This window comes from Hirundo rustica, chromosome 2 (genome assembly GCF_015227805.2).
Source record: "Hirundo rustica isolate bHirRus1 chromosome 2, bHirRus1.pri.v3, whole genome shotgun sequence".
Classification (NCBI taxonomy): domain Eukaryota; kingdom Metazoa; phylum Chordata; class Aves; order Passeriformes; family Hirundinidae; genus Hirundo; species Hirundo rustica.
The window spans coordinates 110,531,958-110,559,745 of NC_053451.1; the positions used below are offsets into that span (position 1 = coordinate 110,531,958).

Here is a 27,788-nt window from a genome sequence, read left to right on the forward strand (position 1 = left end):
TTTACTGTTTAAAGGCAAAAATGTGACTGCTCTTTTAAAATGGTGAAAGTCTGAAATGTTAGAGTAAACTCTGAAATTCAGTAATGACTTGAAAAGATGAAAGTGGTGTTGTCACAAGGGGTGGATAAGTACATCTTACTGTGTGTTTTCAGCGTAGCAGATACTCCCCCCTCCATGTGGAGCATTTAGAGGCTAAGCTGATGTGTAGAGCACGAGACCGCAGTTTTTAGTGTATTAATCTTTATTTTCTTATGTGTTCTGTGAAACCCTTGGTGTGCTTATTACAAAAGACAGTCTCACTGCTCTTTTCCTAGGCATTGCATACCTGTTTGCCAAAGCTTACCTGGTTTCCAAGAAGCCTCAATATCTGGACACTTGCATCCGCTGTGGAGAGCTCACCTGGCAGAAAGGGCTGCTGAAGAAGGGCCCTGGAATATGCCACGGGGTTGCTGGTAGTGCTTATGTGTTCCTGCTGCTGTACAGGCTCACTGGGAACTCCAAGTACATATACAGGGCACAAAGGTGAGCATCCCTGTCTTCTGCATTCCTGAAAGTTTCAGGAACATTTATAAAGCAGAGTCTGTGATCACCATCGTCGGATTTAACCCAAGTATTTAAGCTGCAGGGTCAATTCTAGCCGTGAGTTCTGGGGTGGGTGCACTCTGTGGGAGCTCTGCAGTCTCTTTCCAAGCTGCCCAGGTTCTCCCAGACCCCCTCCCTGCCCGAGAGCTTGCATTCCTTCAGAGGGAGCTGGGCTGGGTGTGGAGGAATCACGTGCATCCAGGTCTTGTCCTGATGTGATGGCAGCACTCAGACAAGCTGTTTACCCAAGTCCAGGAGTAGAAAAAAACATGACTTGTTATGATGTTTGCAGAGCATTTAACACTATTCCATATTATTAAAAGTGGAAAGTAAGAATAGGATGTGGTGTGCAGGTATTTTATATTTTTTAATTTATCATTCCCACCTTTAGCTTAGCTAGTGGGGTTAATTCTATTTTGTCTGAGTGGAAGCACATGTGGTCCAGTGAAGATTCTGTCACAGTGCTGCAATTGTCTTTAACTGTGTATCTCCAGTTTACCGTACAGTGTTTAAAAACATAGTATTCCATGGTTGTTATTGTTTTCCTTACAGCACAGAATAACAAGGGGCAGTGGCATAGTAATTAAGATGACTGATTTTCATCCCTTTGCTTATTTTTTTTTTTACTTTGTATAGCTATTTCAGCATTACAGAATTTATTGCATTCATTTTATGAAACATTGCTTGCATCCTAACAGTTATCAAAATGTGTTTTATGATGCATTTTACAGAAATCAGAAGAAGTTTATAGCTCTTAAACAAGCATAATGCACGCACAGATTGCAAAGGTTTGTCTCCTCCGGAACTAATGAAACTCAGTTTCTTGTGGAAATTGGGTAGTGTAGAATTTGCAGAAAAGGTTAAATACTGATCATTCTATTTTTTTTTTTAATTACTGAATGTTAGTAAAACAATGTTTCCAAACAACAAGGAGACAGAGAGGGACATAAAGTAATAACAAATTCTTTTTTTTTTTTTTCCTCTCTCAGGTTTGCGGAGTTCTTATTTACAGAAGAATTTAAGTCTGGTTCCCGGGCACTAGAAAGTGTATATAGTCTGTATGAAGGTTTCTCAGGAACTGTGTGTTTCCTGACTGACTTGCTGCAACCCAACCAAGCCGAGTTTCCTCTCTTCAGTGTCTTTGTCTAAAGACTGATGTTCTCCAGGGCCACATCCCGGAGGTAGTGGGAGAGGGCACCTGCAGTTCCACTTACTTGTCAAGACAGGCAATTTCCAAAACGAGATGGGGTACCACTAATGCTAGCCTTAATGTAGCTGGGAGTCAGATCAAAACCAACACACACTAAGGCTTGGGGGGTGGGAAAGTGTGTGGTCAAAATAAATGGGTCGGTGGGGAAAAAAAATGGGGGAGCTGATTGAATCTGATGTCATAGATATTTATCTAGTTATTCAAGTGAGAGAGAAAGGGGCATTATCAAACTTTTAATTTGGTGAAAAAAAAAAGGCAAGCTAGAATTGCAAGGACATGCAAAGAGGAAACAGTGATGCACCCAACAGGTTTTCAAGAGTCCTGCAAAAACCGTTTGTGGAGCAATGTGCTAATTGGGGAGGCTGTTGTAGACATGTCGCTGCACTGCACAAAGGCAAAATCTGGGATTTTTTTACCTAAATCACATCTGCTAGTTTTAGTAACATGAATTAGGAAAATCTGTATCTTTGAGTTCTTTGGTCCTCATATAATGCGTATAATGGCAGTTCTGTAGATAGCTGTGTGTTCAGGCTGCAGTTTCAGAGTTCATTTCAGCAAGTGGGGTCTGGTGTGTAAATGAGCACTGAACTGGACCCTTCCTTTTAGAGCTCAGTCAGTGGCAAGGAGCTGGTCTCCTTTCTGATCTACTGTACCTGTGTCACGTCAGAATTTTCCCAGTCACGTGGAAGATGGGTGGAGCCGTGGAGAAGACTTGGGTTGAAAAGTTCTGTAGCAAAGATACAGCAGGCAGATGCTTTCTTCATGGTACAGCATTTCTAGATAGGCATTGTTCAGTGATAACAAAAGCTTCCTTCAAAAATTAATTACTTTTAGTAACATTTCTGAGCAGTACCTTAAGTTTTTCTGATGATAGAAAACCTATTTTCCTTGATGAACTCTTCACTACAAACCCTGCAAAGTGAATACAATCCTGGAATGGCATACTGATCCTCAGAAAAAAAAACTGATAACAAAATTCAAAATTGCTTTTTTTTTTCCTAGTTAGCAAAATAATGTATATGCCCAAATGATTTTTAGCTAGAAAATCATTTAGATAGAAATAAATGGGTTGCTCAATACTAGTTGCACTAGCATGTATAGTTGCAATTATATGCTGTTTTTCTATATATTATAGATATGTTAACATGGTACTTGAAAGCTGAAGAAAACACTAACATAGATTTGTACTAAAAAATAGAAAATTAATATCTGTATTTAAAACCTATTTACTATTTATTTATTTTTATTTATATGGAAATAATATCTGTAAAGACAAATTGGGAAAACCAATATGTCAAAAACTGAGGTTAGAGAGAAAAAGCTGCTGTACATGCACTGCCAAACAATGCAGTCCCTCTTCCTGCATTCTCAGCTGGAGGAGATTACAATTTCTTTATTTTTAATGCCTAATGGATTAAAGTTCCCATTTCATTTCAGTGGGCTTTGATCAGGCTATAAGTTGGAGCTGGGTCTTGCAATCCTTCTACATTTTAATATAATAATCCCTTCCTGCTCTTGCCACTGGTTTTTTAATGAGATGGCTTGCATTATTATGAGCTTCAGATAAGGATTTCTGTTACTGTCTTGCACTGTATGGCTCTAATTAATTACTTAATCATAGAAATAACACAGTTCTTAAAACACGTAAGTTGAAAGGTTAAATGGTCTTTTAAGAAAGCCACTAATGTCACTTATTTGGTTACTCTGAGCAGTGGGATGTGTGCACACAGAGGGATGAATTCCATAGGGAGGGTGTACACATGAGGCTGAACCAAAAAGTCCATGGATATGGGAGTGTGTTCTGCCCAGCCCTGTGGAAATGCTCCTGGTTAGATCAGAGCAAAGCCAATTGTCAGTAGTGAAGATCCCAAATCCGTTAGGATTTTTGATCTAGTTGGTTCCTGTAATGCATTTGGCTCCTATATTTGATAACTGGAACCTTCTTAAAAGTTTAAGGAAGGTAAAACTTGGCCTCTCCACTTCTTTTAAATGTGATTCTTCACAAATGCCAGGAAATAAACACTGAGCTCAGTGTCAGTTTTCTAGTGGTTTTTCCTGTGTTGTCTCTCTTCGTAAAATTTCTTCCAGTTCACATTCAGAGGAGACTGATCTTCTCTGTGTTGTGATCAACAGCAAGCTCAAAACAGATCTCCGGTCCCCACAACCATTCTTTGTATATGGAGCCAGATGTTTTGGAGAGAGAAAGAAAACAATTATTTGAGTAAGAGTTAATCCATTCAACAATGAGAAAACTCATGGAATGGCCCAGTTTATGAAATGTAGGTCCCAAACATCTCTGCAGGTTATGTGAGTTCAGCACTGACTCCGGCAAGGGCAGCACAGTCTCATGGGATACATCTGGTAAAAACCTTGGAACATATTTGTTCATCTCTTTCATCAGATATGGCAGTTTGAGCTTCCTCTCAGAGATTTGTGGCTTTTCTTACCTGCCCTGGCTGGATTAAGGTGGCTTCTAGATGTGCTGCAGTCATGGATTCTGAACACAGTGCAAATACACCCCAGCTCTTTAGAAAATGCCACTCATTAAATGAACAGGTTTTTTTTCATCTTTCCCCTCTTTATTGTCTTACTGATTTTTTTCTCTGTACTACATATGCTGTTACAAACGTGCTGTTGCAATCTTTATTTGTTGCTTTTAAGGTATGGACAGAGCAGCAACCTGAGTAGAGCTGTCAGCACTTTTCAGTGTAATAAAAAGTAAGGTCCTCTGTGTACCCTTCTTCCTGCTTTGAGAAATCAATCTTGCAACCTTTGCTAGACATTCTCCATGGGATGCTGTCTCCTCCTGCTCCCGAATTGGGCCCTTATGGACTGAAAAATATGTTCCTGAACAGATTCTGCCCTGGTGCTGTGGCAAAAGACTGTGTTGTGGGAAACTCAAGAAGCCTCTTTCAGGGTGTAAAATGGAGTAACTATGTCATGTTTGCACATTAGTTTCTTGGTTGTGTTTAGTTTCTAAAGTGTAGGCAATAGGAATTTAAGTGATATAATAGTATTTCTGATTATGCTGTTAAAGCAAAGAGGATGCATTATGTGGGTATTGGTGCTTATTTGTGATGTACCTGTGTTTGTGTGGTGCTGTTTGTGAGTAAAGCTGTAGATTACACGAGTTTAAGGAGCTATATACACTGTTCATGACTTTTAGCCTGCCATCCATAGATTACTGTCACAGAATAATTTTGAGGGAAACTAGATCTGTAGTGTTCAGATGTATTGATTTCAAGGTTCATAGAACCAGATGCAACAAGTTTTATCAACAGTACAGTTCTAGCAAATATATCTTTATTTTTACCTGCTACTCACAACTTCTTGTCATAATAACATGTTCATTTTGTGCCACTGCTTTCAACATCTGCTTTGTTTGCATCATTGTTGCCTTCAGTTTCCCTGCTTTTGTTTCCCAACCTATGAATAACTTGAGGAGGCTGAAGAAACAGCCCAGGTCTTTTGTTCTTGAAAATAAGATTGATTGATTTTGCTTAAGCAGGGTGTTCTACGAACTTGCATTACATTATTTTGTAATTTGCATTACATTATTTTGCTTCCGGATGGTCTCTTCTCACTGGCTGTGCCATTTCCCACCTGCTAAGGAAAAATCATTATCCTGTATAACAACTCTCACTGGTGTTTTACTTCATTAAATAAAACAGAGACTTTCTAGGGAGCATGGTCACTTCTCCAGTGTTCCGGTTCTGTTAGGACAATCAAAACCAAGTGAAATGGCTAAGCTTTCCAAAATACAGTTTTAAATAGTTCTAGGAAATAAACATAAGGGAGTGTGAGTAAAGGGATCACCTTCATTGCTACTCTGTCATTTTAAGTAATGCCACTTTGATGTTCTAATACTGATTATATATGGACCTGGAAAGAATATGACAAGAATATTGATTGGTTTTTTAAATACTGTGAAAAAAACCAAACTGTAGGTATCTGCTGTATTCAGAAATGTAGAGGGGCAATATGTGCAAATGGAAACTTTGATAAGCAATCAAGTTTTTGTACTCACATGGTTTTCTGCATATACAGTTACAGCATCTGCCAGCATATTGCATGTTTTATGCCAACAGTGACCTATTTTAGTGTATGCATGCATTTTGGGAATATATCCTTGTTCTTTGGATCTCTGAGGTCTGCCAAGTAAATCTCAGGTGCAGTAATCTTCTACATGCCTTGAATATTCACTGGCATGAGTGCATATTCTAATCTGTAGGAAGATTAGATATCAGGACTAAAATTGCCCTTTAGATTTTCAAAGAGTAATCTTGCTCTGAAGCACTAACAATTGCTGGCTGGCAGCACAGCCTGGACTGCTCTGAGAAGACATTTCACTTTATATAAATATGTCTTAGACTAAGTAGTAGCAGCAGAAAGCTACATTGAAAAGAATTAAGAAAATGACCAAAAATCCCACTGTGAGGGGAACAACATGCTTCAAAGCCATAAGCCAAAAATGCTCAGGGCCCACAAAACAATACAGCAATTTAGGGATGTGAATAGGCATTTTCCAAGGAAACAGCACAGTGTTTCATGGAACAGGTAGTGGTACAGCAAGCACTGTGCAGGTTTCAGCTGCCTTGGACAGCACTCCATTGCCATTATAGCAAATTCATCAAATGTTAAAACACATTTGCCTGTGAAGGAGTTGCCTATAGCTGAACCTACTGCCTACTCCCATCTTTTAATGGAACAGAAGTGATGTGCACTATCCATGATGAGGCAGTTTAAAAAAATTCATTGAAGAAGCCAATAGCAGCAACTTTTAAATCTGCCTTTGAGTTACTAAACTTGACAAATTTGTGCTGCCACCGTTGGTCCTATACCCCATCTATTTGAAGTTCTACATCATGCCCTCAAAAAAAATTAATTTATAAATAGCAGTCTGCTTGAAAATACATAAGGCCATATTTATTTTTAATGCTTAGAAGGGAGTCCCTTGACTTTGTTCATTGCATGACTCAAAGAGAAGATGGAGGAATTTAAGTCAAGAACAGCAGTACCAACTAGAATGGAAGAAAATTGATTAAAAATTCATTTGGCCCAGTGGTATAATGATATTTGAATACAAGATATTTTATAGTGTACTAATATTCAGCAACAGCATTGTTTGACTGTGTAGAAGTCCTTAAGCCAATTCTATCCTATAGGGAATAGAAAAGGAATAGAAAACAGATTCTGGTCCAACATAATTTTTACTTTGTTTGGAAGAGAAAGGCTGTCTGATCAGAAATTTAACTCTGCTGCTGTCTTCATTACCATGACCACGCAAGAGAGAAGGGTTTCCTTTAACAATGCTCTGGCTTTGCCACTGAATTGGCCTCCTGCACTCATTTGAAGGGCCTGATAGGCCACCTGCTGATGTCAGTGGCAAACCACTTTATTCCAGGCATGTAAGGTAGTTCCTTCCACGTGTGTGAAACAGGGGTAAAAACTTTATCATTCCAGACCCCAGGCCTACAAACTTTCCTTTACACATGAGTCCCATGGAATTAGTAAGGCTTGTTTGTGTAGGATGAGGAAAGCACAGGTGTTTGCATATGCAGGGCCCTATTTGATAGCAATTTATACACATTTTATCTCGATATCTCTGCAATATACGTGAATACCAATACAAATAAAAAGTACAGGGAACTTAAATGGCATTATTTCATGTACAGTTTGTGTGGGTGCCACTTGATTATTCAGTATATTCCAGTGTGTGATATTCATTCCTTGAGTATTGCCACAGCCTAGATTGGTTTCTCGGTGTTACAGCTATTCACAGCCATGATGTGGTAACAGGCCTGTAGAATCAAGGCTGATTTGATTCTTTAGAGATGCACCTTATTGTTTGAAAGCAGGACCCCTGCTTTTCTAATATTTTGAACACTGTGATCTTTCAGAATGTGTTTATTGTATTAGTTTTGTATTGTAGATTATGACAGAAACTAGATTTTATAGCTTTTTAAAAGCAGTGATAATACTAAGCTTCATAGTGGCAGAACAAACTGTGTATATCCATATTATGAATATTAAAGCTGTGATTATATTTTGCCTTAAATAAAAGTCCAACATTGAACGGTATGATTTTGCATTGGATTGTTTATTGTACTTATCTTTTATAGTGCTGGCAACTCTTCCTTCCAGAATAGCCATGACTCAGTGCTCCAAAAGCTTTTCAGGGGTTATCAAAAGTAAAAGGAATCATTTTAGAATGAGATAAATCATCCAGGCTGCACACAGTGCTTAGGTAAAACCCCTCACGGTAGTTTCCCACAAGACAAGATAGGTTGCTTTTGGCCTGTAGATCAAAGTTTCCCACTCCAGGTATTTGTTGTCAATATGCTTAAATCTCAGTTACCATGGCCTCTTCCTTTTCCAGAAACATCCCTCCATTCCCAGTGAAGGACACAAGCATTAAACTCACCTAGGCCTGTCCACAACAAGGTTTCCATCTTTGTCATCATTAGCTGAGCTCAACTTGAGCTGAGCAATGGGCCTCCAGGTTTGCCAGTGCAATAAAGAAATGGCCAAGTGTTTATTGGCATTTTTTGTGCACATCTGGTGGCACCCTCAATTGCCTTAAAGAACAGTAGCAGATAAGCAGAAGTAGCCAGTAGTGTTACCCCATTAATCTCAGACTCCTTATCTTGCCTTCCTCTTGTGCTCCTGTAGGTCCCAGGTCTGTAGCTAAGCCCCACATGCAGATCAGCAATTACCTGGGAACGGGCAAGGAGAAACAAGATCTATCACCAGAACCAGCTGAGCATGAGCCGAGCGCCTGCACCAAGAGGAGGAGAGAAGCCATGACTGGAGACTCCTGTGCCAGACAGGCACCATCTGCCAACCTGGCACCTCAGTTCTGTTTCTTGCCAGGTGCTCAGGTTCAGGATTTCATGGAGGGACTACAAAGGCTTGTCTTTGCCTCAGGCTGTCACCTTGTGCTGCTCATCCATGCGCGCATTGGTGATACTGCTGGGGTGACCGTACATACCTCCAGGACTCCAGAATTTGGCTGGTGAGGGGGAAAGGCCCAGGGACAGCGAGCAAATGCTGCAGGTCAACAGCTGCTGTCACAGCTTAGGGGTCTGTGGCCCATGGAACCTTTGAAGGAAAAAGTCTGGCAGGCAAGAGGAGCCACCTTGTCCAAGTGCTAAAAAGGCACCTCTGACACTGCCACTCTGCCCTGACCAGGGAGTGTGAGCTGGGTGCATCAGCGGAGGCTCCCCCGCACTCACAACTCCTTTTCTGCCTTTTGTTTGCTTGGTTTTGTTGTGGGGTTTATTTATTATTTATTTACTGCTTTATTTATTTATTTAGTTAGTTAGTTAGTAAATAAATAAATAAATAAATCAAATCATCGCTCAGCCTTTATTATTGCACAGGGTTATTTTCTTCCTTGTACAGTCTCTGCCCTTGCCTCTTCCTTTCGGATCTCTATTTTATCACTCACTACAAGTCCCTGAGAGGAGGGTGCAGCCAGCTGGGGGTCGGTCTCTTCTCACAGGCAAACAGTGATTAGGACTAGAGGACACGATCTTAAGCTGCACCAGCGGGAGGTTTAGATTGGACATTAGGAGGAACTTCTTCACAGAAAGGATGATTAGACATTGGAACGGGCTGTCCAGGGAGGTGATGGAGTCACTGTCCTGGAGGTGTTTCAGGGAAGCCTGGACGTGGCACTCAGTGCCATGGCGTGGTTCTTTTGCAGCCGGAGCGATGCCGTGGCCGTGTGATCTCGCCAGCCTGACGGAGCGCCCTGAGGGGCTCCCGCTCGCCCCTTCCCACCAACCCCCTCAGTTCACTTCTGTGTCTGGCGGCTGAAGGAGTCACCATGAGCGGGAGCTCCCCGCGCACCGCCGGGGAACCTTCCTCCGCTTCCAGCCCGGCCAGGGTCGAGCCCCGGGCAGGATCCAGCGCCGGGCAGGATCCAAGCCCGGTCAGGATCGACCTCCGGCCCGGATCCAGCCCCAGGCTGCAGAGGCCGCGGGCCGGCGGCGAGCGCCGCGCTCCCTCTGGCGGGGACTGGGCCCTAGTGCGCCGCGGCGGCGGCTGGGCGGGCCGGGCTGAGGCTGCCGCCGCGATGAAATTCCCGGGCTCCGTCCTCGTCTCCCTCGTCCTCTTCATGTCCGAGACTGTGGCCGCGCTGTGCCTGAGCGCGGGGTACCGCTACGCGGGGGATCGCATGTGGCAGACGCTGACGCTGCTCTTCGCCCTCGTGCCCTGCGCGCTGGTGCAGCTCAGCCTGGTCTTCATCCACCGCGACGTGAGCCGGGACCGCCCGCTGGTGCTGCTGCTGCACCTGCTGCAGCTGGGGCCGCTCGTCAGGTCGGTGAGTCCGAGCCGCCTTCAGCGGGCCGGGGCCGGGGGCGCCCGGAGCCCCCCGGCCTTAGCGCGGCGCGGGCGGGGCCGCTCCCGCTCTGCGCCGCCCGGAGCCGCGGGCGCGTCCCGCCGCAGCTGCGGGAGGAACAGCGTCCTGCGGGAATGCCGCGGGCACGAACCTGCGGGTGAGCCCTGCGGAAAGGGGCTCAGCCCTGCCGGGCCGCGGGGAACCGCGCCGGCCCCTCCGCGTCCCGCTCTGCGCTGGGTTTTCCGTCCCTGTGGCTTCTTGCAGATGGTTGTGTCTGTTCGCTGCTGCCTCATCCGCAGCGCTTTGCTCCCAGATCACTTCCAAGAGAGAACGGGAGATTCTTCGCTCGGTTGCGAGTTTAGAACAACGACAGTACCCATCCCATCCGTGCGTCTTGGAGCATCAGTGACGCTCTAGTCTGTCTCTTCTTTCCAAAAGCGAGCTTCCTGACCCAAATTGCTTCGGAGATTTTTTTTTCTGTTCAATGTCTCACTGAAAATACACTTGGGGGGAAAAAAAAAAAAAAATCAAAATATTTAGAGGAAAAGTTACAGCAGTGTGCAGCTCCAAGACAAAATGTTTCCTGGGAGCATTAATTTTAAATTTATAGTTAAATCTCTTATTGAAAAAGAAAGGGAATTAAATGCAGTGTGCCTTGTAGTAGAGGCTAGGAGAAGTACCATCAACTTTTTGAAATTCCTTGATAGCATATAAAAAAAAAGATTTGTTCACACTAAGAAAGGTGAACAGTTTGGATGTTACAAAATATCTTACACTTAAAAACATTGACTTCTTCTATAACTACTCATGGATTTTTTTTTTTTTTTTCTTGCTTTGTTAATATTTTAAAGATATTTAAGTTATGGCTTAACAGTTCTTAAAGAGCTCTGATTTTCTAAAAGCTGAGAACAAAATGCTTCCACATTTTTGGAAGATAAGAGAGGAACAAAAGAGAAAGAAACTATCAAAAATTAAGTACATTACTTTTGTTATTCTAAATCAATTTCTTCAGGTCAGACAAGGAGAGAATAATGTCAAGCTAGTATATGTGAAGAAGCGGACAAAGTATTTGAGCAACAAGAAGAAAGGGAAGGATTTTCTTTTTAGTTATTTGAAAGAAACATAGATTTATATTTTGATCTCAAGCACCAAGCACGACTTGACTTTCTGTTTCTTTCTCAGCGTCAGGTTTTCTGTTTACAACACAAATCTTATCTTGTGCAGAATGCAGTTCCTGCTCTCTGGGGAACTCCCAGCTGCAATCACTGCTGTAAAACTAGGGAGCGTATGGAAGCCTTCTCCTCTCCTCTAGTGTGTTGCTGACTCTGCACTTTCTCAAAGATTTACTAACTTAGCGTTTCCAGGAGGTTTGGAGATGTTCTGGATGTGCCATAGTCCCCATGGCATCATTTAGGCATGACAAAGTGATTTATGTTGACCTCTCTAAACCGAAGACAACTGGAAATATAATTACTAATTAAATAGGTAGCACATTCATGCTACCTGAAAAAGTTATTTTCTGCTAAAGGCTGGAAGGACTCTACAAATTTAAAATTTTATACAAAACACCTTCTTATTACTTGTAGGGAAATGTGTCAGTTTGTAGGATACAGCACAAAAGTCTGGGAAGGCAGAGTGATCTGAGACAGTAGAAGGTTTTGGGGTTTTTTTCCTTCCTTGCCTTCCTGCAACTAAAAATTGCTGTATCTGTCAGAAGAGAAAACTGATTGCTTCCTGTCAGATATAGCTGCACTGTAAATGTTGTGTTTTCAGCACACAAAATACCGTCCCTTTCCCTGCTTTGCATAGGAGGCTTTCTGCCCTGTGTGGACTGGCATGCACACAAGGCTCAGGTGATAGCCAGAAGACCAAGTATCTTTTGGTTGTATCATCACTGCGCTGTGGCTTTGACTTTTTGTGAGCTGAAAAGGACCATTGTCCTTGGAGGCATTTTACTCCATCCTTGTAGGCAAACCTCTGCTCCTTGGCTCCAGAGAATCCTGCTGCTCTCAGTCATCTGCTTCCCTCGTGTGAAGTCTGGCTCCATCCTCCCTGCCTGGACTCTTGTGCCTCACGGACAGAGCCCAGGGCTGTTTAGGGAGGGCTTGGTCAAATTAGGACAAATAGGACACAGAGAGTAGAACCTCCCCAAGCTCTGTCTGCTTGTGGCACGGGAATGAAGCATTTAAGAGCCTTGAGGCTGGGTGTGATGATGTGCTGCAACAGGGGGCTGGCACCTTTGGCTGGCTTTAAAAGAAACTTAACACCAGCTTTTTAACTATCTCTGTTTGGTTTGGTATGAAACAGAATAGTCAGGACTTCTCTGTTCAGATTTAAATACTCAGATATCAGTGCACTGCTTTATCATCAGCCCATGTGTGTTGTGTAGTATTTCTTCATCATCTTAAAATCTAGATTCTTTTTTCCTTTGCATTTTTCCTTAAAAAAAAAAAAATTAAAAAAAATAAAATTAAATTTAAAAATTGGAGAATGGTTTGGAAATGTCTTGGCAGGGAAGGAGGGTATATAGCCTTGGAAGCCAAATGATTCAGCCCATTTTGAATCATCTGAGAGATGTGAAAAAAGTACTTTCTCTCATAGAACCTTCTTGCATGCCACCACCTTCCCCAAACACCCACACCCCACCTGTTTGGGAGGCACTCGCTGTCCTGCTGCTGCCACTGGAAGGACTAAAATTAGGTAGCATCCTTCTTCCTGGAGAGGACTTTTGGTGTACTGTTAATGTACCCTTTTTTAATTTCTTCTCCCACTCCCTAGGAGCTTCTCTATAAATTCAGAGGTATTTGTAGAGCAAAATTCCTATCTTCCTTAGTGGCCTGGCTGTGATCCTTTGGACTCAGGCATGCCAGAGGCTCTGCAGAGATTTGGCTGGAACAAAGCGACTGCAGGTTTCTGGGCATCATGGGGGATTCCTGCAGCATTTCAGGTCAGTGCCACTCCTTATGAGTGCACTCATTTGTCTGGATGCTTAGAAGATACATTTGGGTAGGTTTGGTTTTTTGGTGTTTTTTTGTTTGGTTGGTTGGTTGGTTTTTTGTTTGTTTGTTTGTTTTAGTGGGGTTTTTTTTTTGCTTTGGTTTGGGTTTTGGTTTTTTTGTAAAAGGAGATACTTTTACCACATTAAGTAAATTAATACAGAAAAAATTACTTAAAGTAGTAGCCAGTGTGAATGACAGGCTTATTACTTTTGTCTTTTCTCTAGGGAAGTCATGAAGAGCTTTTTGGCTCAGACTGCTCCTATGCTAGGGCCTGTCTCTTTGTTCTCTTCATTTGGATGGCAATTGTAGCACCAAAGTCATCTTGAGATTTTAAGTGCTGCTACAATTTCAATACATAACTACTTTTTAGTAGCTTTGCTGGTGTACTGCTCTACACCTAAGGATTTCTTCAAAGTGTGAATAAACCCTCAGAGAATCAGGATTAGGTTGGAAAAGACCTCTGAAATCACTGAGTTCAACTGATAACCCAGCACCACTGTGTTCACCACTAAACCAAGTCCATGAACACCACTTCCACATGCCTTTTAAATATTTCTAGGCATGGAGCTTACACCACTTCCCTGGGCAGCTTGTTCCAATGCCTGAGTGCCCTTTCAGTGAAAAAATCTTTACTAATATCCACCTGAACCTCCCCTGGACCAGGTTTAGGCCTTTTCTTTTTGTCCTGTCTCTTGTTATCCTGGGAGAAGAAACTGATGCCCACCTCACTACAACCTCCTGAGGAGTTGTAGAGAGCGATAATGTTCCCCCTGAGCCTCCTTTTGTCCTTATCCTTCATGATAGGCACCAGAGAACTCCCTGTTAACATGCTTGCCCTTTTCAATTCTTCAAGTAATAAAAAGATGGAGAGCTGAAGTGCAGATTTACAATGGACTGACTTGGCCAGCTGGGGCTTACAGTCACACACCGGGGATGTTGGTGGTGTTGGGACCCTGAGTCTGCTGGATGCAGGCATGCCCTCCCACCTGATTTACTGAAGACTCTACTGAAGTGGCATCATCAAAACCAACTGGTGTGAACCTGGCAGTGCTTCCTCCTGGTACCAGCTTCATGGAGAAGGAAGTTTGAGTGACTACAGGTGTCTTTGGAACTCTGATCCCTGGTGCTCTGTTAGTGCAGTGTGAGCCCAACCTGTTCTGTGTGAGGAAATGCAATCGGCTCAGGGCTCGGTCAGCAGAAGGATGAACTCCTGCAAAAAAAATCTCAAGTAAATATAACAGCTCCCCTATATAGAACACTAATGACTGTTTTCCTCAGGTCATAATAGGACAAGGATATAAACAATAGACTTTGTTGTTTTTTTGTTTTTTTTTTAATGGGATCAGGCTTTGTTTTTCACGGCATAAGGAGGAACAATTACATGTCTCTATGTGCCATGTAGACAGCAGCACAGCAGCTGCAGGAGGAAGCTTGCATCAAACTGCCAGAGGAGCTGCTGTTATGGCCAAAGTTTGAGTCTGTGAGCTGCAGGAAGTAAAAAAAGAAATAACAAAATCCACAATTTTTTTTACAGTCATTCGTGTTTTGGGCATCTAATTCTGCGGTTTGAAATCTAATAAGCTCTAATGGTGCAGATACTGCTTCAGTGACATTGTGCAGAAGCCCTGTCTCTCGTGAGTAGTCTCTCTTTGCTAGTGACCTGCTTAATAGTTCAAAATAGAACAGGTCTAAAAACTTCCCATCCTTCTAGGACTTCATTGGCAGACATCACTGTAGGAGATCCTGCTAGCTCTAAACTTTTCAACTGTTGATGCACCACCCTCTTTTCCAGTTGGGAAGAATATGTCTAGAGTCTCTTCAGGTTTTTTTCTTTCCTTTATTCTTGAGCAGATGTGTTTGTTAGGTGCTCATGGTGAGATGAACAGAAGGTCAGTGTGGATAAAAGGTAGAACAATGAGTGAGGAGCAGATCTTTGCCTGATGAGGGTAAATAAATCTACAGGACTGATAAGTCTTTTACATGCTTCTCTGAAGAGAAGGATTAGTAAAATTTAAGTATTAGAGAAATCTGCTTGTACATTTGCAGAGGGTGGGTGTGGATAGGTCTCAAATATCTGCTTGTTCTTGGAGTGCTGGTTGGGTGTGGAAAGTTCCCTGTTTTCCTTGCCTTCTCCCTCTTCACACCACCATTATTTTGCCTGTGTTCCAATCCCACGCATCCATGATTAAAAGAGGAAATGAGGTGCTCACTCTCAGCAAGTGTATAAGGGTAGGATTATTCCTCCTACTTACTGTGTAGAAGACAAATGTGTTGCGGCTGAATCACTCTTTGTGGGCACCATCAGGATCCCTGAAAAAGTATGGCTCTTCTTTCTGCCAAGAAATGGCAGCAGGGGAGAAAGCAGCACCATCCTTTCCTCATCTCTTAAGTTTCACTGTAGAAAGTAGATAATTTTTTTCCTCAGAGCAATTTTAGTTCCTTCAGAGCCTGTGCTGTGGTTGTCAGTGCCTTACATGCAGAGGAGACAGCCAGCTGCTTGCCTTCTGCTCTTGATACCATGTGAAGGGTTTTTGAAAGGGTCCTAAACATCATTGCAGGGGGTGGATTGTGCAGAGCTGGGGATGTCTCACACCTGTCCCTCTGGAGCAGAGCAGCAATGAGGTCTTCTGCGGAATTCACCATGCTGCAGGAGCTTGTAACTGTGGGGGAAAGCTGCCGTGAAGCAATCCCCTTCTTGCATTGTCTCAGTTATATTTCGTACTAAAAAAAACCCCATGCCAGGTAGTTCATTTAAAGACAAAATGCCCAACCCCTCAGCACATACTTCCTAGGCAAAGTCCGACACAGCAACATGATCTGCATTGATTCTTCATCACAGTTCTGGACCCTTCTCACCTGGATGGTCATTCAAGTGCCTGTGCCCCTCTCACACTCGACTCCTCAAACTTTTAGATTGGTGCTTGTTCTGTCCAGTGTGTCAGCTGCCAATCTGCTCCTATTTGAAGCAGTTGCTTGGGCAGTGGCACCACTGAAATACTGAGTGCATTTGTTATTTTTCCCAGAAGGCTTGACTTCCAGAAACACTCTTGCATGGGACTGGCAGGACCATTATCAGTGTAACCTGAATGCTTGCATAATAGCATTTTTTATTACTCTGTTGTAGTGGTAAAAGCCCCATTTGCCTCTAATGTTTGCTCATCAGACCATTTCATGTTATGTGTACTTTTCTGTATGGACAAAACATCCCCATCACAAACAGCATACTGCTACTTAATACCCAGCTAATAAATAAAAATCAAATGCTTGCTCCAAAACTCAGTGTTTGGTTGATTATAATGTTTGCTATTGTCGGTAGTCTCATAAATCTGATCTCTTTAATGGGATCACTACATATTTTTTAGATGGGTCCCTAGACTATATCTGCTTCTAATATCACACACAGCTCTGAACAAGAGTTCAGAGCCTGATGCTGAGATCCAGTTTTCCATAATATACTCAAACTTGCCCTCAGCTGAGGGTGAATGCATGGCTGTGAATACTAAATGAGACAAAAATGGTCTGGGATCTTTCTTTTTGGAGTAAAATCAATCTGTTGGTTCCAGAATCTATGCTGGCTTCATAAAGCCACAGTGCTCTATTAATTTTTCACACTTTATTTTTGGCTGTGTGTATTCTTTCATGTGGAACAAGATTGACAGGGAGTGAAAAGATTAACGAGGGGAAGACAGAAAGTCACCTCTGTGAATGGAGCATCCAGGGCAGCAGGAAGGTTGAGTAGCTTTAGTCATAATGATAGCTGAAGCCTAGTGAATCAGGAATAGTACTGCACAATCCCAAAACTGCTTTTCATCTAGAGTGGTTGAAACTTGCTAGTGGTCCAGTTAGAGGAAAAAATGAAGTGAAGTTTATTAAAAAAAAGCGAAGTAATTTTTTTTCTTTCTTCTCCCCTCCCCCTCATCTTGTGATTTCACCTGTTGCTGTGTTGTTCCTTGCTTGTTGTTACTTTCCCAGACAAGGGCAAATATTTCCCTGTGTGTTTTGGGTCCTGCTTGATGCCCAAGCCTGCCCTTGACACCTTCACACCCTAGTAATTCTCTTAGAATAGTTTTCATAATGTTTTGGCCAATTTAAAACAGTCATTGGAAGGAAGTTGCAGGAGCTGTTCTTTCCTTGAAGATATCTCTCTGGGGCTGTTATCTTTTTTAATACTCCAGGAGCCAGATTGTCCTTGTTGCTACAGCATTTTCTGCAGACAACCTTTTCTATTCCCTCCCAAATGTATGGATTTGTGTAGAAAATTTGTCTCTGTGCATGGGTAAAAGGCAGTAAATAGTATAACAATATGTAATTTGTGAGGAGAAATATATGTGCTGGCACCAGTTTTTTCCTTGAAAGTCTGTTGTCAGTAAGTTAGACCTGTATAAACAAGAGGGTTTGGCTCCCACTGTGTTTAAAGTGTGAAGAGCTCCAGGAACAGGAAACACTGCATCTTTTTTACTTAGAATCTTTCTTGCAAGATTATATTTAATATTTCTTTAGCAGTACAATAAATGTAAGCACACTTAAGAAAAGCTGATTCTTGTGCCTTTTTAAAAAAATGTTGATTTCAAGGGTTGTGAGGCTCAAAACTGCTTCTTTTCACTGCTCTAGCACATAACTGGTGTTTTGAACAGTTGCTTGGTAAAGTTTTGAGGTGTGTGCACCTGCTTGTACCTTGAGCTTCTCTCTTCAGATGTTTTAAAGTGAAGGTAGGAAAACTGGGTTTATTGCCATGTCCCATTATCATGTCAGAGATGTATAGATAACAAGAAAAACACATGAAAATCTGAAGGAACACACTTCCAGTTTGGGTCCTGGGTTTGTCATCCTCTTAGTGGATGGGCAGTTAAGGATTTTAAAGGGACACCAGAGAGCAGGGGCAGCTCATAGAGAATAATTAAACCTTCTCCCAAGTCTGAGTACTACAAGCAGCCCAAAGGGCACTGCCAGGTTCTTGCCCTCTAGAAACGTGTAGTTCATGTTTTTAAGAATGAAATCTGTCATATTCCAAGTTTACCAGGAGGAGAAAACCTACAGACTTTGCTCAATGAAAAAAAATGGCTCTGGACTTAGTATATGATTGCTTAAAATACCAGAAACTGGGGAGGCTTTTCATTCTTTCATTTTTCCCTGTTGCTCTATCTACTTGTTTCCTTGTAGGTGTGTGGAAGCCCTTTATATTTACTTCCGTGCTGAAAGAGTAGAAGAGCCTTATGTCAGCATCACAAAGAAGAGGCAGATGCCCAAGGATGGGTACTCAGAAGAAATTGAGAAGGAAGTGGGACAGGCTGAAGGCAAGCTGTGTACACACAGGTCTGCGTTCAGCAGGGCCTCTGTGATCCAGGCGTTCCTCGGCTCAGCGCCCCAGCTCACGCTCCAGCTCTACATCTGTGTCCTGCAACAGGAGGTCACGGTTGCCAGAAGTAGGTAGAGCTGTTGTTATGACCTTTTTGGTGTTTGGGTGGGAGGGAAGTCAGTTATAGCTGCCATGCACAAGAACCAAACATTCAGCAATGGGTTTCATCTCCCTGATAGTTTTTGATGGTGATGTGGCTTTCAAGTTTATATTGTGTTTTAGACTATGACACCTTCTGTAGCACACTTGGGTTGCTATAAAAACAGATTTGATAAAGTGGCCACTATGGTATGAGAGGGAGGCAGATGGAGGGACTGAGCTGTCTTCAGGAAGAAGAAAAAAAAAAATTACCTCCATTCCATTTTGGTTCTTGAACAAAACTTTCTGGAAGATTCCTTGGGGTACACTGCAGAGCATGTACTGCATGCTGCTTTAGGGAAGGTGTACTTTCAGGAATGCAGTTTTAAATGTGAACCGAGGACATGAACTGTCTTTACTTGTGCCAGACTGATTCTGGAATGAAAAGGCAGGACTCAGTAAGGTGCTATACCGCTGTGGTCATCTCATCTCTGCACCCACGCTGTTAAGGCTTTACCAAGCAACGCTGCACAACATGGACTTACCAGTTCATATCTCTCTTACCGTGGGACTCTGCTTCTTACTTCCATGATATGCTCCTGATTTTATGGCTCACTGCTAGATGGAGAACCATCTCCAGCTGGTCATGGGACAAATAGCTTTTCAATGTAAGAAAGGACTTTGGCACCTGTGTGAACTTGGTGCATTTCCACTGAAACACTAAATAGCTCTTACTGTATCTCTAAGACCCTGAGAGGTTCCTTACCTGCTTCACAGCTAGGGAGGCTGTGGCTAAGGTGACAAGTTATTAATTGAAATAAAGTAAAATATAATAATAATGGTAGTAGTAGTGAAGGGGATAGAGAGGGGTGAGAGGGGCAGAGGGAGAGAGAGGGAGAAGAATAAAGCCCAGGAAAGACAAGTGATGCACAAACCATCCCCCAGCACCGACTGGCTCCTCCCAGACAACTCCTTCCAGTTCATACACTGAGCATGGTACCAATGGTATGGAATATCCCTCTGGGTAGTTTGGATCATCTGTTCAGGCTGTGCTTCTTCACGGCTTCCTGCGTACTTCATTGGCAGAGCATGGGAAACTGAAAAGTCCTTGACTTAAACACTGCTGAGCAACAACTAAAACAGTGTGTTATCAACATTATTCTCATACTGAATCCAAACTCAGCGCTGTATCAGCTACTAGGAAAAAAATTAACTCTTCCCCCAGCCAAAACCAGCATATGATAGCTGTAGTTTCTTGGAAGACATTACTCCTTTCAGTTCCTGAGTTCTTCGTATCTGAGGTAGATCCTTCAAATAACCATGGCATTTGTGATGTGGGATTGGAACAATATGATTGAATCCTTTCCTGAACGGTGCAACTAGCAAAATCTCCTGTCACTTTGCTGTAGATGGCATTTACTTGAGAAAGGTCACCTTTTTATTGTCTTTCTTTTATTGCTGGTTTTGACCTTACTAGTCATGATTTCCAAAGAGAAGTCCTGTGTTCCAGATGATCAGAGAATTGCATATCTAGTAATCATTTGTAATGCTCTATTGCTTCTAGCTTTTTCAGTCACTGTTCAGTTATAATCACAAACTGATAACTGACATTCCTTGGGTGAAATCATGAGAGACAAGCTGGCTCACCAGAGAGTTTGGTGAAGAACTCACTTGCAAATGCAGCAGTTATTTTGTGCTTCCCAGAAGCATCTCCATACAGATGTAATTCTAAAATACAGAAGTGCAAAGAAAAAGAAAGTGATAGGAATGGTGTCAATGTCTGTTAGAGCTCATTCATCAGAAAAACAAGTGTCGTATCCCATATTCCTGTTGTGTGTGTTGTAGCTCCCAATATAATGAAACTTTCTGCAATCTTTTTATCCAGCCAGCCCAATTCTTATTGCACACTTCAGATGTCTTCAACTTCCCTGTTCTTTGAAATTTGAGCCCTCAAAATTTCAGGCTCTCTTTCATTTGCGTCTGTTAAAATTATCAGTCTTGTGTTTTGATTTCCACATGTTTTGTCTTGTCTTCTCATCAGTCTGTTATTTTTCTGAATTCCTATATACCCTGTCATTCTGTGTAAATTCTGCCTGTTCACGGGTAATGGGGTTGGTCTCACCTGAGAACCTGAAGCCATTTGCAGTCATGCTGGGGGCATGCCTTGTCCCTTTCAAATCTGTTTGAAATGCCTTATTGCTTCCAGTGCTGGCTTGAACACTTCTGAAAAGATGTGTGCATCCTTGCCTAGCCCTTTGTCAGCCAGAGCCGTGCTGCATGTTTCTTGTGTATTTCATGGCATTCATTAATTTCTCTGGATGTTTTCATCTGGATTATTGCCAGTGCCTGACATTCTTCAAAACAATCATTTCACAATCTGCAGAGAATGTAAGATCAAGTCAACCAGAGAGCTGCAAAAGCAGGACCAACTCTTGAGGTTAGTGGGGAGTGGCATAAAACTTTGGTGACTGTTTATCATGAAAAGTGTAAAAATGTTGGATGTAGTACAACATTGGAAATTCACATGTATTAGCCTGAGTCCTAGTTCTATTTCGTACATGTATACCTATAGTATCTATAATGTATACCTGTAGTATCTATAATAGATTTCAGTGGTAATTGTGAGGTTGCTCATCTAGAGCAGAATTCACTGTCTCAGCAGTTTCTGAAGTGGAAAGGACCAGGTCTTGAAAGCACTTTGGATGAAATAACAAAACACAACAAAGTAAATCAGTGCCTCCCTGGATGACTATGTGAGTGATCACCTCTGATTTTTAAGAAAAAGAGAGCCTTTTGGGAGGAGGAAGGAAGAAGAGAAATGCCGCCTTTACAAGGACTATTAGAAGATTTGGAACTGTTCCAGGGGAAGATACTTTGCCTTTTAAATTCACATTTTGTTGCCTCCTCAGGATGAGTAAAAGCAACAGTGTTACTCTCTCACACTTCCCTTTGTGGTTGCTTCAAACCATTTTTCTCACAGAGGTAAAAATCGTGTTTGAACTGGAGGTTTGGTGACAATAATGAGCTTTTAGGAAAGGAGTAGAACTGGACTAGTAAATTAAACCAGAGTCAGCATGACCTATTTTCTATCAACAGAGAGATGCTTCTTTTGAAAGCTTGAGTTTATAAGATAGGTTTGATATTAATATAGGTTCCCTGAAGTGAAACTGGGGAATAAGATCAATGTTTCAGCTTGTCAAAGCAGAAAGCAAGCAGAGTTCCAGCACTCAGCACTCAGCACTCAGCACTCTGAGCAGCACTCAGTCCCTGGTGGGTACATCTTTATGTTCCTTTAATTCTGAGAATATTCTTTTGCTTCATTAGCTGCTGGAATTTATGTTCTTTCACGGCTCAAAACTACAGGAAAGATTTTGTAAAAAGCCATGGGGCATCAAGCAATGTTCTTGACTGAACTCACCTGCTCTTCTTCTTTCAGCTGATGCTTTTCCAAGACATAACATTTAAAATGCCCAGCTCTTATGTACCTTTTTGCACAGAAGTTTATTGCCACGTGCTTATTTTAAGTCATTATGGGAGACATTATTCAGTGCTGTAAGAAAGTTGTTTAAAAGCTACTGTCTACCCACTATCAATTTCAACATAAACATTTTCAGAGGATATATGCACCACCAAACTGGCATGTACAAAATCACCATATAAAATGATAAATGCTTTTCACCTTACTGAGTGCCTTGGAAAATTAGATATAATGACTTAATTATGTTCCAAAGTAATTCAGAGGTGTTTGTGGATCATAAAGGAAAAGAGATTAGCTGAAATGATAGAGAAAATTGTCTTAGAAGGTTGCTGGAGAACTTAAAATACACTTGTTTTTTCCAAAGGATTGCTTAGAAATTAGTGACTTATAATTAGGAAAAAAGCCCAAATCCTGATAATTTTGGCCATATAGCTATAACAAAACAGGGAATCCAGTTTATTTGTAGGATATAGGCGCACAAACTAATTGAAGGCTGCAGAAAACACTGGTTGCTAACCATTGCAAATGTAATTAATATAATTAAGAATTCCCAACTCTGATTATTTTATCTGATGCAATATCAGCTATTCAGCACAGTTAGCACTTTGTTTATTCTCTGTGTCCACTATTCAGGTACATTTGTACCTTAATATGGCAAGACAGGATGCCCTCCTGCAGTGCCAAGTAACATCAGATCTCTGCTTTCACTTTCTGCAGAATTGAAATGTGAAACCTTCCTTTCAGGAACTGTGGGTAGATGGGAGGTACAGAAAATTAACTGATCTGAATTTAAAGAGATTTTTAATAGGAGTGGGGTTTTTTTAGGGCATGATACAGATGGGTGTATAAGGAAAATTGATGTATAGGAAAACACAGTGCAGGCAGGTCAGTATATATCCCTCTACACAGTCAGAGACAATGTGGACAGTGCTGGGTTTAAATTTTTTCAGCTTTCAATTTCGAACTGTATCTCATACCTTTCTTGTGATTTGCTTCAACACAGACCTTCACAAGCCCCAAATTATCTGCATGTCCAAGTTACTCCAAAGTTTCGGCTTTTTATTTTGCAGTTTCTCATCTGTATGGAAAGGGACTAGCACCCTGTGCCTTGTGGAGTATTGTAGGAGTTTGGGAGCAAGGTGGATACTCTTATGACTGAGCTGTGAAATTACCAAGGACAGCCAGTGTATGAACAGCCCTTGGCAGGGGGAGGAGGGACAGGCACGTATGACTGCTGAGTGCCTTCTTTTTCTTGCTAGCTACTTGAGTAAGTATCAAAGGGGGACCAAACTATGAGGTAGGATTAGAGTAATGTGCTGGCTTTGACAAGGGTAGAGTTAATTTCCTTCACACAGGTATAGGCTGGGAATGGGTCCTGTGGCCGTACACCCTGCTGGGAATCTCCAGGAGCACGGTGATGATGACTGCACCTGCACTCCCCTGATGCAACGTCTGCTGCGAAGCTGAAGGTCCTGATTTGTCTTTTCTCTTTGCAGGTGTTTTTATGGTGCTTTCTCTCCTGTCGATTGTTTACGGCGCCTTACGCTGCAACATCCTGGCTATTAAGATAAAGTACGACGATTACGATGTCCGTGTGAAACCTGCTGCCTACCTCTGCATATTCATGTGGAGGAGCTTTGAGATCGCCACGCGGGTCACGGTGTTGGTGCTTTTCGGTTCAGTCCTTCGAATCTGGGTTTTCCTCATCGTGCTACTGAATTTCTTAGGTTTCTTCTTCTACCCGTGGATCCTCTTCTGGCTTAGCAAGTCGCCATTTCCTGAGAACATAGAGAAGGAATTGAGCAGGGTGGGCACTACCATCGTCCTGTGCCTTCTCACGTTCCTGTACGCTGGCATTAACATGTTCTGCTGGTCGGCGGCGCAGGTGGAGCTCAGCGACCCTGACTTGATCAGTAAATCCCAGAACTGGTACCGCATGACCGTGTACTACATCGTGCGGCTGATGGAGAACGCCTTCCTCCTGCTGTTGTGGTACATTTATAGAACAGACTTCTACCTGTACGTCTGCGCCCCAATGTTGTTCCTGCAGCTCCTGATAGGTTACTGCATGGGCATCTTCTTCATGTTGGTGTTCTACCAGTTCTGTCACCCGTGCAAAAAGCTTTTCTCCTCCAGCATTACCGAAGCTTTGCTGTCCTGTTTCAAGATCCTCTACTTTATTTGCCAACATCACAAATCCACTCTACTGAAAGGCAAGGTGGCAATGAAATCTCCTGAAAATACTGATGAAGCACGGGGCAGTAGCAAGACAATAGATTCTCAAAACAGGAGTATTCATCAAAGTGTTTCTTCCAATGCCTAGTACAACTGGAAGCAAGAAGGTGCCTTTGGAAGGTGGAAGATCACCTGCTGGGAGCATTGTGTATCTTAGACATTGTGTCTCGTGGGTAGGATTTCTTTCTTGCAGGTGTAGCACTGCATGAGGGCTGACATGCCTGTTTTTTGTGGAGAACAGTGTATGAGTATTTGTGTCTGTGTGTGTTTGTGTACGGAGAGCAATTGTTGTTTCTATTTCTATTTCAGAGCTTTTTTGCACATTAGTTTATTGTCACATGCTTATTTTAAGTCGTTATCGAAGACATGATTCAGAAACTGTCCTGATGCTCATCCTACTCAGGAAGTCTGAGGATGGAAGGCAATGAATTTTATTTCAGATAGGATGTCCAATGGCATGCCACCCCAGCACGGAAACAGAGCTTAGACCTGGACTGCGCATGGACTGTAGCTGTGGTCTGCTTTGATCAAATTGTAGACTGTTTTACACTCTAATCAGTGTAATGAGATAATACTTCTCTCAGTGGTAGAAGAATTGGACTTGCACAATGCACTGTAGTCTGGGTTGCCATGAAACAGCCAATTAGCCAGCATTGACATGGAAATGTGACTGTTACTGAGGATGAACAGAGGGGTTATTGGCTTTGCACTGTTTCACCCTTTATGATTACTTCTTGTTAGTAAGGGAATTAAATTTAACCCATTAATTGTGACGTTCTGGAATAGCTCATTTTTCTTCCATTATCGTTTCTTTAATACTTTGTGATGTGCTGGTGTCAGGGTGGTGTTCACTTTATGTAAATATCTGGAGGCTGGGCAGACAGGGTGTTCCAGTCCTGTAGGTGCTCTCCAGTGCACATCTCCGGGGAGTGACTAACCCATCTCAAAATGTGGGTGAAATGAATCACTCTCTGGAGACCTGTTACTCAGTGTTAACCAGATGCCTTCACAATTAGTTCTGACTATCCTTCTTCCTTTTAGATGGCTGAAGTTAGAGAGATGAGCACTAACCTGATTTTCAGGGGTTTGGTAGTGCATCAATTAACAGCTCATTGACTTTTTGTACTGAGATAGAAGAGGCTGATTCCTTCTTTTTGAGCTGTGATTTGTTATGATTAGTTTAATACCATTAATTCAAAGCCCTCTGACTTCTTTACCTCAGAAGTATCACAACCTTGAAGTCTGAAAGAGAAAATTGAAGCAGTTGACTTTTAGTTCTCAGCAATACATCATCACTAATAAAAGTATTTCAGTATTTTGCAAGTTTCTGAGAAAGCTTTAGCAGATGAACACCCAAAAATTTAGCAAAAATACACAAACCCATATGTATTTTCACAAATTAAATGAAAACTTTTTGCACTTTGTTTGCTTAGCACCTTCCTAACATTTCTTTTGAGTGTTACACAATATGGCTGCTCATGGACACAAATAATTGATGACCCAAAGTATCTCCCAGTGTCCAAAGCTTAGCCTCCATTCTGTTGTCATGCAGGATGTAAAAGTCTTAATAGGAATGACATCATCATAATGACATCATAGAAGTGTCTCAAACTCAGGTCTGGGGTCATTTATAATCAAATATGTCACCTGCAGTGCTGCAGACATAACCTGCTTTTATTTTTTTTCTTTACTAAAGTGTAAATTAATGTCTTCATATTTCAGTTTTAATATGGAGTTATGTTTTCATTTTGCATAATATGTGTCTGTGTATGGTATGTATATGTAGATGTCATTAAATTATTGGTGGGTGGTAATGGGATTTTTGGCCTGATTTTGCCATGGGAATGTACCTCATATCTGGAGAAGACACCAAGCACCTCCATTCTAATTTCGCTGACTCCTTGAAGACATGACTGTGTTTCTCTGTACTTTTGTATGAAAAAGTACAGTATAGCATTTTTCTGTACTTTTCTAGAGGGAGAAGACTACTGGTTTTTCTCTTCCAGTAGTGAGTAAAAGGAGCAAGGGAGAATGTGACTCTTTCTTCCAAACCTGTGGAGTTCAGCCCACAGGCTCAAATTTTCTGATGTTCATAGCCAAAACTGAGTATGTCTCAATATCTGGACACTCATCAATATCAGTAATCAGGAAATTACAGTGGCTGCCTATGCACACACGTACCCAGGTCTGAAATGTTAGTCTTTGGGGGAAAATTTAAAAAGTAACTTCATGCGTAGAAGTAGTGCATATCTAAAGAGAGGGCACGAAGCAGACTTTGGACACTGTCAGTGGTGGTGCAGTTTTGATTGTGCCATTTGGAAACAGTGAAACACAAACCTTATCCAGGCTGATGCTACAGTGAAATGTTGAAGTCAAATATATGAGAGTTATAGAGCCAGGAGCTCAGAATAAATACACAGTAAGTACCATTAAACCTCACAGACTACTGTATATGCATATTTAGAGTGTGTGCCATAGTACTTCTTATTTTTATACCAGTCTCCTGAAGTGCACGCATAGGGAGCTGAATATTTAAATCACTGTAACGAGAAGGAGAAAAAGTAATTTTATCTGGGTTCTATTACTGTCCCGTGGTTTTGCCTTAGTTGTGCAAATAACCAAATACAGTTCAAGCACTCCACCAGCACGAGGGGCTGTTGCCTGTGCAGTGCCTGGTGTCACCATGGCCCGGGTGGAGCCCAGCCGGCAGCGTGGCTGCTCTGCCGGCTTTATCCAGCTGTGCTGCCACTGCTGCGAGAAAGGTGCGGGAGGGAGTCATAGACACAAAGCTACTATGTTAGACCAGGCTTTTAAGGGAGCAGCTGATTGTTCTGAAGTGTGCTGTAAAGCTGGGAGAGGCGGTTTTTCTCCAGATAATGACAGTCTGGAGGGTTTTGTTATCAGTACACCCAATGGCTGCATGGAGAGGACAGTATGAGTACAAAGTCTGTGTATGAATGAGTGATCTCTTGCTGCAAGTTCACTGTGCTTTTACTCTCCTCTATGAATGTTAGAGGGGCCTGTGTGTTCCATGGAAGGGTTTAGGGCTACTGCTGAAAATTGTACTCTTTTGAGTCATCTTGAGTCACACAAAGGGTGGCTCAGCAAGGGTTATCTGTGTGTATAAGAGTATGCAAGATCTGACACATGGATTTTCTTTTATACTTGTAAAACAACACGAATTAAAACGTTGAAACTATCCCTCAAGTTGTGTTGGTGTCAGTTCTTAGTGTGCTGCTTTCAAGAAATCCAAACTAAAGGTAACAGAGCACACTGTCATCTGTCACCACACAGCGGCAGAAATGTATTCAGCAAGACCTGAAAGAAGAATTAATCTGTGTTTGATTTAGGAGCTCTTTACCCCCACACTTCCATTGCTGTTTAGCAGAACATTTTCTAAGAGGGGAGCAGTTTAAGACACCAGTATGTTGGAACAAGATTAGTATAGGTTATTCATTGTCAGTGTGAGAATATTTACTGGTTTACATTGAGAATTGGGAGGA

General features: G+C 42.1%; 2 protein-coding genes across 4 annotated transcripts in view; both read left to right on the forward strand.

Moving 5' to 3' along the window:
• The window catches only part of LANCL3 (LanC like family member 3), a 38,641-nt gene extending 29,832 nt beyond the window's left edge, over positions 1 to 8,809 (forward strand). The window contains exons 4-6 of one of the 3 annotated variants that reach the window (XM_040056804.2): positions 315 to 522; positions 1,572 to 1,763; positions 8,465 to 8,809. In XM_040056804.2, the coding sequence (XP_039912738.1) occupies positions 315 to 522; positions 1,572 to 1,731 (368 nt within the window). In that variant the 3' untranslated portion in view covers positions 1,732 to 1,763; positions 8,465 to 8,809. Of the gene's footprint in view, positions 1 to 314; positions 523 to 1,571; positions 7,874 to 8,464 lie in introns of those variants that run through there. The other 2 variants (XM_040056803.1, XM_040056802.1) reach the window with 2 other exon arrangements.
• A 1,013-nt stretch (positions 8,810 to 9,822) lies between these two features.
• On the forward strand, positions 9,823 to 27,484 carry XK (X-linked Kx blood group antigen, Kell and VPS13A binding protein). Its single transcript, XM_040057327.2, has 3 exons — positions 9,823 to 10,117; positions 18,299 to 18,561; positions 23,547 to 27,484. The coding sequence occupies exons 1-3, from the start codon at positions 9,873 to 9,875 to the stop codon at positions 24,371 to 24,373; spliced, it is 1,335 nt and encodes a 444-aa protein (XP_039913261.1). The 5' UTR covers positions 9,823 to 9,872; the 3' UTR covers positions 24,374 to 27,484.
• The last annotated feature ends 304 nt before the right edge of the window (positions 27,485 to 27,788 follow it).